This window comes from Eurytemora carolleeae, unplaced genomic scaffold, assembly GCF_000591075.1.
Source record: "Eurytemora carolleeae unplaced genomic scaffold, Eaff_2.0 scaffold446, whole genome shotgun sequence".
Classification (NCBI taxonomy): domain Eukaryota; kingdom Metazoa; phylum Arthropoda; class Copepoda; order Calanoida; family Temoridae; genus Eurytemora; species Eurytemora carolleeae.
The window spans coordinates 1-15,703 of record NW_019396379.1 but is presented as its reverse complement, the minus strand read 5'-3'; the positions used below and the strand labels follow the sequence as shown (position 1 = coordinate 15,703).

Sequence of the window (15,703 nt, the reverse complement as noted above, 5' to 3'; positions counted from 1 at the left end):
TCAAAAAGTCTTTAAAGATACCAACTTAATCTCTAAAAGTCTTTGAAAATCCCAACCTCAATCTCAAAATGTCTTTATTTAATTGTCCAGATATCCTGTTTTATGTCCCATGCCCATGGCCATATATTATTATGAATTTATTAAAAAAATCTTTCTCAAAGACTATAATTCATATACATTCATATGCATACGGGAACAAAAATAATAAAATATCTAGCAAGGACAATAAAATTGCCAACCGGGACAATAAAGCGGCCAGCCAGGACGATAAATGGAACCAAACTTGAAACTGATCTTACTGAGCTGTAAAACCAGTCCAAAAAAGTTTGGATTAAAAAGGTTTCAAATAATTGAGGAAGAAAAATAATGTATTTATTAGGAATATAAATTAGCTGAAAGGGACTGTAAAGGAAAAATGAAAGGGGTATAGGATGAAATCTGAGAATCTCCAACGTTGAATGGTAAATATAAGACATCTATCTGATGTTCCTGTCTCGAGAAATTGATACAAAACCAATATGAAAATGACGATATCCCACAGAAACCTGAAAATCTCAGGTTTGCTCCTGTTAATAAACTTCTTATTTACTTACACCCATCTAAATGGTTCGTTTGGTGAAGGTTGATGTAGTCCCACCCAGACCTGGCCGGTCAGCTCGTTTGCATTAATAAACTCACGCAGCACCCCACCAGGGTCATCTAAAACAGTAGAATTAATAAATTCACGCGTACATCATGTAGGGTCATCTACAACAGTAGGATCAATAAACTCCCCACCAGGAGTATCTACAACAATAGGATTAATAAACTAATATCCAGCACCCCCAGGATCATCGACAACAGTAGAATTAATAAACTAATGTGCAGCACCCCACCAGGATCATCTACAACTGTAGGATATCTAAAGGGATTGTTCATGATTAGACTCTCTCCTTCACACTCCACCAGACAGCAAAAGAATGCCAAATTCACCTTTTGCCAAATGTTCAGAAAAGGACTGACAAAAATAGTTTACCTCTCGCCATTGGCCAAATGTTCACATAGAACCGAAAAGAACAGTTTACATCTGGCCAAATGTCCACATAGAACCGACATAAATAGTTTACATTTGGCCAAATGTTCACGAAGAACCAATATAAATTAGTTTACATTTGGCCAAATGTCTATTTAGGAACTCAAAAGCATATCATACCTTGGCCAAATGTTCATATAAGAATTGACAACTATAATTTACCTTTGACCAAATGTCTTTATAGGGACTCCCAAATAAAATGAATCTCTGGTCAAATTTCCAAAATTCTACCTCCATGATCAAATATTTAATGTAAGGACTGGCAAGTATTTCCTCTGGCCAAATGCCCATATAATCAAGGACTGACAAGTATATATACCTCTGGCCAAATGTCCATATAAGGACTGACAAGTATCTTCAGCTTGTATCCAGGTTCTGTGTCCAATAATATGAAGGTATGCTCTGGATGAGGAGTGAGAAAGTAAACTCCATCCTTGATTCTTCTTATATTTATATTCAACCTTCATAGTTGTGTCCTGGAAAAGATAATAATTAGTTATAATCGGTAATCTTAGAATCTAGAATAAAAACAGACCGATAGCTAGAACGGGCTCAAAAGCAATACCGGGCAATAGGAGAACTATCTGAAACGCGCATTTTTACTATGCTTAGTTCTTTCAGAATAGATCGATCGAAACGATAGAATTTTCGTAAAAAGTGTCCTTGATTAATATGAAAATTTTCCATAAATAAAGCTTATATGACCTTTCTACATAAATTTCTTGTAAAAGCCATAAAAATGGTATTAGAGATAGTAAATAATAAATGATAAATAAATAAATAATAATTAAATAATAAATAAATTAAACAGTTTTCTAAAAAAAGGATTCCATACACCTGTTCTAAGAAAATTAGGTTTTTTCTATAAGAATGGATAAAATTTAATTCTTTTCAGACTTTTTCGACATTTATTGAAAATTGCATTTCATTTTCAGATAATTTCTTTGCTTTTACCATACAGTGTGTTCTGCAATAAACATGACAGTTCAGAGACGACTTGAAATTCGTCTTTTTACTTTAAAAGCATGAAAATATTAAAAACGTTAATCGACGTATCAGTTTTCAATGATAAGGGATAACCCCTGGAAAGCTTACAACTTGCGCAATTAATATGTTAAAAATTCAGGACGACCTTTCAATTAATCAATCAATCAGAATTTTAGGGACAACCGATGACCTTTAAATCGTCAGTCAGTCAGTCAGTCAGTTAAACGTCTCAAAACTGCTATGTCATATATATGACCTTATTTCATTTTTTCTTTCTTTCATACCGTAAAAAGAATATGGGGTATTTTAAAGTTTAGTTGAAAAGCATACTTTGGGACAAGTAAAACTAATATCAAATAACTGCAATATTTGGGGTCAAATGGATTTTACAAAATTTCAAAATTATCTCTAGTAATGATAATTTTTATTAAATTTACTCCTTTGAATTTCTACTCGATTTTTAATAATTCTAGTCGATCATTGGGAGAAATCAACCTAATTTGATCAAAAATAATTGATGACTGGTTGTGAAATCTACTCGGTTTGATTAAATCTACTCGATTTCATCAAACTCCCATTTCTTCTATAAATAAATATATTTGATGTTTAAGTCCTGAGGTTTTAATTGAACTTTCACTCAGAACTGTTGGTTTAGTTTCTCTTATTGTTATCTTTGTTGCAGTGAAAATGTTTTCAGAACTTTTTGTAAAGAGATTGTTCCCAGACTTTGTAGGAGGCATGAGCTAACAATTTAAATTGATCGCGGTGTCAAATATTTCTTGTTCTTCTCTGTTTAGCATTATTTAAGGAATTCTACCCTATAACTTTTTTCCAGACAAAATTTTAATAAATATTTGCAAACTTTTTTAATATTATCTAACAACATTTTTAATATTATCTAACAACATTTTTAATATTATCCAACAACATTTTTAATATTATCCATCAAGATTTTTAATATTATCTAACAACATTTTTAAAGCTTAAAGCTTAATGCAATTAGGGGGGGACCGATATACAACAGTGAATATACCTTTAAACCTTTGACTGCAATCAATAAGGGCAGAGAACTCCGTGTGTTTATCCCCAACATGGTGTTTGAAATGCTGTGAAATTTATGTGAACGCTAGCGTACAGTGTGAACGCATCATAGCTGTCGTTAAACTCCCCGAAATCCAGAATGTTTAAGGCGGTTTTTAAAGATTCGATGTAAGATTCGACAGATAAATGTTTCAAAGATATCTTAGGATTATAGAATTAGATTATGATATGAGTAAATTCAGTTCCTGTATTTTTCCAAATTTTAGTAAAAACCTAAGCGCCAAAATGTTTAACATTACACAGGTTTGAAATATGACATAGAAGAAGGGGGGGGGGACGTCTTTTACATATATATAAATATATATATAACGCAAAGCTTAATTAGGATAGAATCTCCAGGCTATATCGAAGTATTCAAAATCCATCAAACAATCCGTAATGAACATTTTACTTGAATACCTAATGACGTAAATCCCATCAAAAAAGGTTTGAAATAAAAAAACTAAAAAACGAAAAGCACGGAAAGGATTTGAAAAGTAACTATTTTACCATGGAACATTTGAATCACCGTGAAATGGTAAAAAGTATCACAGGATACCTTTCTTCTGCCGACTAAAACAACTGGTGAAATATTACAAACGACTTTACGCTCTTATTTATAAATTGTACACTGTAAAAATGTCTCATTGGTATCAAATGAATTCTAGTTTTTTATCTTCAAAACTGCACTTTTAGCTTCACTACCATGTCTAACCCGTCTCTCCCTTTAAGTTTTAAACAGTTTTAAATGTGTGTCCTCGCTTCAATGAAAATATTTTTCTTTTAAACGATTTTATCTCAAACTTAATACTACCAAAGTAAAATTTCTTAGAAGTGCTTTTCAAAAAGAAAAAGGAAATTAAATTCTGGTAGATAGATATCTATGTATGTAAAATATAAATCTTTTTTTATATTTTCAAAAATCTGATAGATTAGCATTTGTACCAATTAAAAAAGATAATAAAAAAGGACCCGAATAAGTTTTTCTATTTAAATTTTTTATGAACCTGTTATATCTGTTTTCATATTTAAATAAATTAACTCGATTTTAACACACCTTAACTGTAAATGTGTCCTAATTGTACAAGTTTACCCACAAAGAATGCGTATTTTATGACGACATTAAACCATTAAAAGTTGACAATTAGAGGGTATAATTTGCTGTTTTCTTTAAATGATTTTTTTAATGATTTGGAAAAGATATTTAGACGTGTATCAGCTGTGGGAAGCAAGGAATGTAAATAATAAAAATAAACAATTATTCAAAACTGTCGTCTCATCCTTTGTGAGTAACCCTGTACATCAAATTCTAAAAAGTAAAAACATCCTTCTTATTGCGCAGAAAATGTACGCCAAAAAAACTCCTCTTTTAGACAGATTTCATTCTTATTTAGTGAAATTCAAAATCCTGGCTGAAAGTACAACACACAGTGATCATTGACATTTTTGACATTTAGGAAGATTATAACAAGCTTTCACGCCAAATTGACATAAAGGAAGATTGGAACAAGCTATCACGTCAAATTGACATAAAGGAAGATTGTAACAAGCTATCACGCCAAATTGTTTGAGAATTTTGCCAAATACTATTTTAATAACTAAAGCTAGAAACAAGTACTCTATAATAATTGAACTGCACGGCTAAATCAGAGGCGTATTCAGGGGGGAGCTATGGGGGGGACCAGTGAAATCTATTGATTTCAGGGGGTTTTCAGGCCCCAACGGGTGCTGAGCCCCCCCCTCCCCCCTGGAAAGAGAAAATAATTTAAGCCCCTCCTGGACAAATTCCTAAATATGCCCCTGGGCTAAATAAATCATAAATAATTCAACTTTTTATAAGAATCTGGACAGTGCAGCTGCAGAGCTGAGTAAATACTTGTTTTACATATTTTTAATAAAAAACCGAATTATCCCTTGAACGCTGATATTTTCCATTTTGTAAAATTAAACCAGTTTCCATTTTTCTGCTGAACTCACATATTTTCCAGTCTTATATACATTATATTTCAGTTTATTGTGCAAATTTTATATTTTATATTTCAGTTAATTGGGCAAATTTTGTATTTTATATTTCAGTTTATTAAGCAAATTTTATATTTTATATTTCAGTTTATTGGGCAAATTTTATATTGTATATTTCAGTTTATTGTGCAAATTTTGTATTTCATATTTCAGTTTATTAAGCAAATTTTAAATTTCATGTTTCAGTTTATAGTTCTTTTATATTTTATATTTCAGTTTATTGGGCAAATTTTATATTTTATATTTCAGTTTATTGTGCAAATTTTATATTTTATATTTCAGTTTATTGTGCAAATTTTGTATTTTATATTTCAATTTATAGTGCAAATTTTATATTTTATTTTTCAGTTTATTGTGCAAATTCTATATTTTATATTTCAGTTTATTGTGCAAATTTTAGTTTGGATTAAAAATTCTTTATTTTATATTTCAGTTTATTGTGCAAATTTTATATTTCATATTTCAGTTTATTGCGAAAATTTTATATTTTATATTTCAGTTTATTGTTAAAATTTTATATTTTATATTTCATGTTATTGAGCAAATTTTATATTTTATATTTCAGTTTATTGTGAAAATTTTATATTTTATATTTCAGTTAATTGTGCAAATTTTATATTTTATATTTCAGTTTATTGTGCAAATTTTANCTAAATAAGAAGTGAACATGTTACTTGATGACACTGATAGTTTATTAATGTTAGATAGATTATATACTAAACTAAATAAGAAGTGAACATGTTACTTGATGACACTGATAGTTTATTAATGTTAGATAGATTATATACTAAACTAAATAAGAAGTGAACATGTTACTTGATGACACTGATAGTTTATTAATGTTAGATAGATTATATACTAAACTAAATAAGAAGTGAACATGTTACTTGATGACACTGATAGTGTATTAATGTTAGATAGATTATATACTAAACTGTATAAAAGTAAATCAAGGTCTTCAAACGATATTTTTGGAAAGTTTGTTTAAAACTATTTTCATTTATTTTATATATATATATACAAGTTTTAAACTTTTCAGACCCTAGCAACTTTTATATTTGGTTTTAACATATTACATATACGATAAAGTAAACATAAAGTATCAATGAACTAAATTTAAAAGAAAAAATGCCAACACTCTTTTGCCCTGCAAAAGAGTGTTAAAAAAAACTTATTGAGTATTTTGTCCTTACGTGACCTTGTGGCAAAAAAAAATATTTTGAAATTGTGTTTTTAATAATTAGTTTGTTATAAATATATCAAGTTTTGACAAAAGTTGTCTGTATTTGTCTTATATTATCAATTTTGTTACTAATTTCTTATAAAGATTAGTTGCTAAAATCTATTTGAATTCAATTCGTTGTTCGTTGTTTCATGATTCAATGAGTAAATGGTCGATTTTAAAAATTCAACTTGCTTCACCGAGAAAAGAAGAAGTATTTGATATTAAAACGTCTTAAAGAAAAGACGTTTTTCTTTTAAGCAAAAATTGCGCAGACAAAAACTCTTTTTGTGATGATTCAAATGAAAATAAACTCCATCTGGTAAAGGAGAATTTAAAAAGTTTGAAATCGATAAAATCTGTTCATAAAAATATAGAGTTAAAAAATGTTTTTGGGCCTCTACTTAGAAAATTAAAAAAAACGGCCTTCGGTGGATCTTTAAATGCCAATTAAGCATCTTTTAATGAAATCTTATTTTTGATAAGTATTTTTTGAATATCGTCCTAATTAAAGAAAAAAACTCAACGTAATACATTTCAAAACATTTGTCTTTGCTTTATACAAATCCAGTAGATTTAATAGATTCTTTAAAAAAGGAAGGGGGTTTTAAAACAGGCCGAAATCACCGCCCCCCCCCCTCCCCTGAGTTTTGTCTTTGAAATTTAGCCAACTTAAATTCTTTCAAAAATAGTTTTACAAACTTCATGATTATTAAACTAATGCAGTATTTTGTTATTCTAATTTGCATTAGGATTCGTCATGAAAATGGCTTTTCAGTAGAAATTGCGTATGTATACAGATCTATTTAAGTTGCATGAAGAATTTAGAAGGTTCTGATCAAATGGATGCATTAATAGAATGGCTGAATCAGGAGGGGGGGGGGGGATTTAGTTTAAAGAAATTGAATATTTGCCACAAACTCAAATTGTCTAATCCCTAATTCTTTGCAACCTGATACATCATCATTCCAAACTTAGATTATTTTATCTAACAGAATTAATAGTTTGAAATATCTGTCCATCTTGACATTGAATTGCAAATATTAGAAATTAGAAATTAGAAATAGATCGGGATTAGAAAACCAGAGTTTGTGGCAAAGGCTCAATTTCTTTGAGATATAAGAGTAAAGGTTGGATTTCAAATTGTATAGTAAGCCAAATTTTACCAAGTGTCAAACAGATCAACTTTGTTCGGACATTTGGTTGGACAGTAAACAATATTTACTGCAGTTCTCTGGGAGGTTAGACTCTTCAAGAGGTTTTATTAACAAGTAGTACATTCTGAATTGCATCTGTGTACCAATGTTTCCAGTCGGACCAGTGTCCCCTTCANATATTTACTGCAGTTCTCTGGGAGGTTAGACTCTTCAAGAGGTTTTATTAACAAGTAGTACATTCTGAATTGCATCTGTGTACCAATGTTTCCAGTCGGACCAGTGTCCCCTTCAGGAGAACAACGTACTGCAAGTGTCAGACAAATGTCTCTGCGGGTTTATTATCAAGTAGTTTCTTAAACAAGTTTTATTGTGTAATCTATAGTTTTCAAGTTCATAACTTTATATAAAAATGAAGAAAATAAATTGAGAAGGATATGGCAACTTGTCCCAGCTTACAATTTAGATTCGTAATTAACCCTGAAAACTTAATATAGAACTTTAAACTTGGAAAAGTTAAATCTCAGGCTTTTACTCTCTTCTCTCTACTCTTCACTTTCTACTCTCTACTCGATCTACTCTCTACTCTCTACTCTCTACTCTCTACTCTCTACTCTCTACTCTCTACTCTCTACTTTCTACTCTCTACTCTCTACTCTCTACTTTTAGATAAGTTCCAATCCAGGTACAACTCAAAACTCCAGGAAATTTCAAATTCCAGGATCTCAAATAATCAACGTAATTACAAGTTTTACGTAGTTATTTACAAACGTAGTTAAGCTTAATTGTGATACATGTTTTACGTAGTTATTTACAAACGCAGTTGATTAACAGAGGGCGTAGTTAGGTTACCAATAATGTACAACGTATATTCAGGTTTATAGATATAGGGTTTATGACGATATTCATTACATCTCTATAATGTTGAGATATTTAAGTAAGAATGATTATATAAATTCTCCTGAAAGCCAAAGAACCTTAGATATTAAAAAAAAACGAAAGAAAACTATGACCAGCTCTATATTTTTAATGTACTATTACTGTATAGTGTATGTGCGGTGCATAAATAAATAAAATAACTATTATCCCATAAGACCGGCTTGATGTGTCTTTTCTCAGATATATTTTCATGTACATTGTGCATGTAACATTAAATCTTTTAAAAATACTTAAAAATGAAAAAAACTCTTCTCTTAGTTTTACATCAATCTAACTGAGATTCCAAAATTGACGGGACAAAATTAAAAAATTTCAACTTTTTGGGATAAAGCTAAATTGATTGTTCTAAAGAATGTTAAGTTTAGTAAGAAAAAGTATATTTCAAAATAATGATCGGTAGAGATCGTATATCTTACTAATATTGATCATTTGCCACGCCCACCCCTGCTAAATTATTTATTCTTAAAGAGACTATAAGTTGACGTAGTTTACAATAAAGAAGAGTCAGGGGCGTACGGGGGGGTGCCGGGCCACCCGGCCCCCCTCACTTTTGCCCTTAACTAAAAAAGTTTCATTAAAAAAGCAGTGTAACTATATCCTTTATATCATTATTTATAATTATACGATATGTATCGTTTTTATGAAAATATAGATATTTTATAAGAAACGTTTCCATCGCTATTGTTCACCCATTGAAGCTAATACCACAATATTACGAGGAAGTGTCTGATGAGTCCACTTAAGAAAATTACATAAATAATTTATTAACACTTGTTATATGGAAGTGTGTATATGATCGAATAGTTTACATATATTTAAAAAAGGTATCAATATTTTTTCAAAAAGGGGTTTTTAAGGGGGGGAACAATGTTGCCAAGGGGGGCACAAATTCCCCCTCCCCCCTACGTCCCTGAGTAGAGTTACATGACCGATGATTCAACACTATATACAATGAACCTATTCTTCGCAAAGATAATGGAAATATCCTTGCTTTCTATTAAAAAAATATCATATGTTATTTTAATTTTAGATTATATTTAAGTGGCTTTTTGATTCATGTCTTTTAGAGTTTATATCTTTCTGAGTGTAATGATGATTTCTTCGACATTGTTACTCAGATGAAAGTGTGAAGGGTACCACTGTGAAAATTGAATTCAAAGAGACTCTAACTGTTATTTCAAAAGTGACCTTCCCCATTCAAAGATGACAATGCCCGATTCACAACGGTACTATTAAGACCTGTATCTGATCAATAATCTGGAAGATTTTTTTGTTTTCCAGGTATAAAAGTGTTTAATTCGAATGTTTTACTGCAGTAGAAATGCGCAAGTCACTTTGTAGAAAAACCACAATTGAAAATAATCAGCTTTCTAAAGTATAAACATTAATATCTTGTTGATACTTTTATGGTTACCGTTGTGAACCAGGTATTGCCATATCTTTGCAAGGAGGGTTACTTGAAATTGCACTTATACATTCTCTTTTACTCTTCAAATAGAGGGTTATTGTGAAATTATGTCGACAATTTTTATGTCTTGTTTTTTATCCTGCGAAACGACAATTTTCTAAATTCTAATTTAAATTTTATAATTCTTGGACAACAGTTACATTGACTGTTAAAACTTTCAACTTTCGAGATAGAGTAATTGTAAGTACATTTAGCTACTCCAGATTACTATTTCGAGTAAAGGGGGGGGGGCTGTCCCCCCATGGAAACAATTGTCCCCGGGGCACGTGTACATCCAGAAAAATAAATGCAAAAGCAAAAATTGGCTTGATTTATCATGGAGAAATATGTGCTAGCACTTTCAAAACGTTTGTAAGTTATCTTGAAAAACGAATTCACCATTTCGATTAGCATATATCTATAGGGGTTTTAAAATGAGAAGCAAAGAAAAACATAAGTTTCCCTAATATTCTGTAATTTTCACAATTATGGGATTATTTTGTAGAAAATAGTAGAAACTCAGTAAAGACATTTTATAAACATAATAATAGTAATGCATTTGTCTATGTGCACAGAGCTACATAACCTACAAATCAAGCAAAGTTTTTGCTCTTTTTTTCTTGGATTTACATATAAGATTTAGTTCTCAATGTGAATTAACTAATAATTGGTNCCCCCACAGTGTTTCTTCCACCTTATTTACATGATGAATACAGTGAGGATTTCTTCTTTATTCAAGGTTTGCTTCAGGAACAAAATTCCCTGTCTCCCCTGACATTGATAAATCATCAGGAATTTTTCACAAAATATTTCCCCTGTCATTTCAACTTAAATCCAAAACTTTCTTTAACGTGTAGGAGTAAAGTGGTTTAAACCACCCTCATGTAAACACTTTAAGAAACTATGTAGTAATAACTTTTCACAACAGGAAAATGATTTTTAAAAAATCTCAACTTTTTAAATTTTTTTTACCGTCTTAAAATTAACTGGAGAATCTAATTTTTTACTGAAGTTTTAAAAATATTTTTAATTTAATTCCAGAATATATATTGCTATGATGTTTCATTCAATTGTTTTATTTCAATGTTGCTTTGTCACCATATAAGAGTAACTTTTCTTTGGGAACTGGGTTTTTGCCACAAACTCAAATTTTCTAATCAATAAATTTTGCAGTTTTTTCCCCTGCTTTTTTGTTGATGTTAATTTCACGAAGAAAATAAATTTTTTTTCTAAAATACCTAAAACTACATCGGTGGTCCCTGGGGCCAGGCCAAGTTCCACACAAAACAGAATCAGTTATGTGTTTGAACAAACAAACCTGCAAACCTCTTTTAGCAAAATAAATAAGATAGTTTAAAAAAGTACAACAAAAAAAATTGATCCTGAATTTTATTGAACATTTTATTGTAAAGAGAAACTAAACTTTTTTCTTCTATATTTGATAAACTTCGAGTATATAACTGAATGCAGAGAATGCATTTTATTATAAATCTTTGATCTGTCAAATCCTGCTAAACTAATTGTTATTTACAGTTAATAGTTACCAACATTTTGCATTGAGTATTGTATAAATTGTGAAATAAATCAAAAAATAAACTTCAAAAGCTACCATTATGATAAGTCAAATATTAAAGGGTTGTTAATTAATTCCCCGTGATCCTCCATTTAAAGGGAACATTTTTAGTTTCACATCGTTATTCATCTATAACATTTATCAAGTTTGTTTGTATATTTGTTTGTTTGTTTTTCCGATCATAAGTCATGAACCTCTTGACCGATTTGCCTAAAAATTTGACTTGGAACTCGATGAACCGTTCAAAAGTTTAACTTTTATATACTTTTATATAGAGAAAGTTTAGTTTTCTGGCAAAACCGGGTTCCCAACCTAGTAAAGTACACTATGACACTTTTATCTCTGTAAAACCGGGTTCCCAACCTAGTACACCATTACACTTTTATCTCTGTAAAACCGGGTTCCCAACCTAGTACACTATAACACTTTTATCTCTGTAAAACCGGGTTCCCAACCTAGTACACCATTACACTATTATCTCTGTGAAACCGGGTTCTCAACCTAGTACACCATTACACTATTATCTCTGTGAAACCGGGTCCCAACCTAGTACACTACAACACTTTTATCTCTGTAAAACCGGGTTCCCAAACTAGTACACCATTAAACTATTATCTCTGTGAAACCGGGTTCCCAACCTAGTACACCATTACACTATTATCTCAGTAAAACCGGGTCCCAACCTAGTACACTACAACACTTTTATCTCTGTAAAACCGGGTTCCCAAACTAGTACACCATTAAACTATTATCTCTGTGAAACCGGGTTCCTAACCTAGTACACTATAACACTTTTATCTCTGTAAAACCGGGTTCCCAACCTAGTACACCATTACACTATTATCTCTGTAAAACCGGGTTCCTAACCTAGTACACTATGACACTTTTATCTCTGTAAAACCGGGTTCCCAACCTAGCACACTATGACACTTTTATCTCTGTAAAACCGGGTTCCCAACCTAGTACACTATGACACTTTTATCTCTGTAAACATGAGAAAGATATTATCCTTCTTCTATCTTACAAAGAGATCAATTCTGCAAACTTCTTAAAGTCCATTTTTTCAAGAAATCGGAATTAAACTCATTTTTTTTATCAGGCAGAAAATTTTTTTTTATTGTTTTTAAGTAAAAATTAAAGTGATTTAAGATTTGTCTGCATTGAATACATATATTTCTATTTTAAAACTATTAAGCATAAAGAAGTTTAAAAATATGTCGACAATTTTATCTTTAATCTCTTTTATTTCCATAAAATAAGATAAATTTGTGAATATACATTTTAAATCAATTCCATGCTACTGATATAATTCATCCTTTTACTATTAAGTATATTGCTGTGTCATTCCAACTAATATGTAGACACAGTACTAGACATTAGATACTAGACAGTACTAGACACTAGATACTAGACAGTTCTAGACACTAGATACTAGACAGGACTAGACACCAGATACTAGACAGTACTAGACACTAGACACTAGACAATACTAGACACTAGATACTAGACAGTACTAGACACTAGATACTAGACAGTACTAGACACTAGATACTAGACAGTACTAGACACTAGATACTAGACAGTACAAGACACAAGATACTAGACAGTACTAGACACTAGATACTAGACAGTTCTAGATACTAGACAGTTCTAGACACTAGACAGTAGACAGTAGACACAGTACTAGACACTAGATACTAGACAGTACTAGACATTAGACAGTAGACAGTACTAGACACTAGATACTAAACAGTAATAGACATTAGACAGTAGACAGTATATAAACTTGTCTTAAAAATCTTCTTCGTTAATTATTTATCTTTGTCCTACTTTGGGAAGATCTATAAAATAATATTTTCATACCAAGATAAGAACATTCGTGATTTATATCAAAGACTTTTAGCATCGTCTTTGCTTCAGATGTCATGGTTGGACAGACAAACAGAGATAACTCGTGCTTTATATCAAAGACTATTAGCATCGTCTTTGCTTCAGATGTTTGGTCGGACAGACAAACAGAGATAACTCGTGATTTTTATCAAAGACTTTTAGCATCGTCTTTGCTTCAGATGTCATGGTTGGACAGACAAACAGAGATAACTCGTGCTTTATATCAAAGACTTTTTGCTGCATAAAAAAAGACAAATACTAGCTTGGGAACCCAGCTTTGCCTGGAAACTAAATTTATCTACAAAAGTCAGATGGAATCAAAAGTAGGACCTTTCCATCAATTTTTAAATTTGATAGTGGTTAATTATATATACTCCCTTTTTATTTATCGATCACTCCCTTACTTAAAGAAAAATGCAATTAGCGACAGGAAATTAGTAATATAAGGTCAAAAGAATTAATCTTGAAAGGAAATTACTTTTGCATTTTTGGAAATTCTATTTCAAAACAAGTTTTCTAAAAATGTCTGCACTGATCTCAGTCTAACAACTTAATATTTATGAAAAATTAAAATCATTGGAATAGAAAGCAAAAACTACATTAAACTCATTTCCACACAAAATTTAATTTTCTTCAAATATTTTAAAGCTTTCTTCCCTTGTTAAAATTCCTTGTTAAAATAACATTTTTGTTTTTACGATTTAAAATGAAATTTTAACATTTTGGAGTCAGCACATACAAGGTAGTTTATTTAGAATATCGATCACGTGACTTTATTTTGGAGTCAGCATATACTAGGAAGTTTATCTAGAATTGCGATCACGTGATTTTATTTTGGAGTCAGCATATACAAGGTAGTTTATCCAGAATATCGATCAAATGACTTAATTCTGGAGTCAGCATATATAAGGTAGTTTATCTAGAATTTCAATCACGTGACTTTATTTTGGAGTCAGCATATACAAGGAAGTTTATCTAGAATATCGATCACGTGACTTTATTTTGGAGTCAGCATATACAAGGAAGTTTATCTAGAATAATGATCACATGACTTTATTTTGGAGTCAACATATACAAGGAAGTTTATCTAGAATTTCGATCACATGACTTTATTTGTTCATTTTTCGTGCAACTTGTCACAAAGTACTTTTTTGGCATTTAGAAATATTAATACAGGGTGCATACGTTCCAAACTGGGGTGATGGCCTATTTTTGACAAGTGTTTGAATTTGGCCAAATCACGATCTGGAACTAACAAACTAGTTTTCACTGTTCAAAAAAATACTCACGTAAGAAATTCAGGAAGGATTTCGAGCAATTTAACAAATCCTAATTTCAAAATCCTTTTCATACCTGTAAGATTTGTCAAGACATGTGAATAAAAAACTTTTCTATTCTATTCCAAAAATGTATTCTCTATTGATGATTTGGTCATATTATGGATACTTTAAACATACCTGAGCAGTGACTAGGTAGACTAGGGTTAAGAAGTACAAATACATTTTCATTTATCTATCTATCTATTTAACATGAATTCACCATATTCTTCTGAAAATATCTTTATTATGAATATGTAGGTAAGAGTAATAATATGAAGTGCTAACATGCAAAGAAAACATTAATGAAAGAGCGTGGGATTTTTTCTCTATATTATTTATCTTAAACTGAAAAATGCCATAGGCTAAAAATTGGTGATTCAACATTTTTTGGAAATGATATTCTGAAATGAATGGATGAATTAAGTTGAAATGTAAGAATGAATTGTTTCGATTTAAATCATTCATTCATTTCAACTTGATTGATTTTTTCATTTCAACTTGATTGATTTTTTCATTTCAACTTGCTTCATACTTTGTTTAACACTTCTTTTGCTCATCAGCTTGACCTATTTCACTTCAACCAAACTAATATAATTTATAAAATTCTATTCTTTCCTGATTCTCAAACATTAACGAGAAATTTGTGCTTTTACTGCGTAATATGTAGTTTGTACATGCTTACTGTGTAATATGTAGTTTGTACATGCTTACTGTGTCATATGTAGTTTGTACATGCTAACTGTGTAATATGTAGCAAAACATGCTTACTGTGTAATGTGTTCAATGTACATTTATGTGACTACTAGTGTACAATTACAAACTATACTACTTGGGTTTAGAACAAAGATAAAGAACATTCTAGTTTTAGCAAATTGTAAAGAGAACTTTATACTACTTTTTACTGCAGAGGAATTCGCGAGCAAAATACTGTCTTCTGTATAATATCAACTTGCTGTCTACTGTCTACTGTCTACTGTCTACTGTCTACTGTCTACTGT

The 15,703-nt window shown here is 30.7% G+C and overlaps 1 protein-coding gene across 4 annotated transcripts in view; it reads right to left on the bottom strand.

Moving 5' to 3' along the window:
- The window catches only part of LOC111702053 (uncharacterized threonine-rich GPI-anchored glycoprotein PJ4664.02), a 45,371-nt gene extending 30,441 nt beyond the window's left edge, over positions 1-14,930 (bottom strand). For all 4 annotated transcript variants that reach the window (XM_023473607.1, XM_023473608.1, XM_023473609.1 and 1 more), the window contains exons 1-3: positions 14,844-14,930; positions 1,392-1,548; positions 594-699 (exon numbers count right to left, since the gene is read on the bottom strand). In XM_023473607.1, coding sequence (XP_023329375.1) covers positions 594-699; positions 1,392-1,548; positions 14,844-14,894 — 314 coding nt within the window. In that variant the 5' untranslated portion in view covers positions 14,895-14,930. The remainder of the gene's footprint in view (positions 1-593; positions 700-1,391; positions 1,549-14,843) is intronic.
- Between the last annotated feature and the right edge of the window lie 773 nt (positions 14,931-15,703).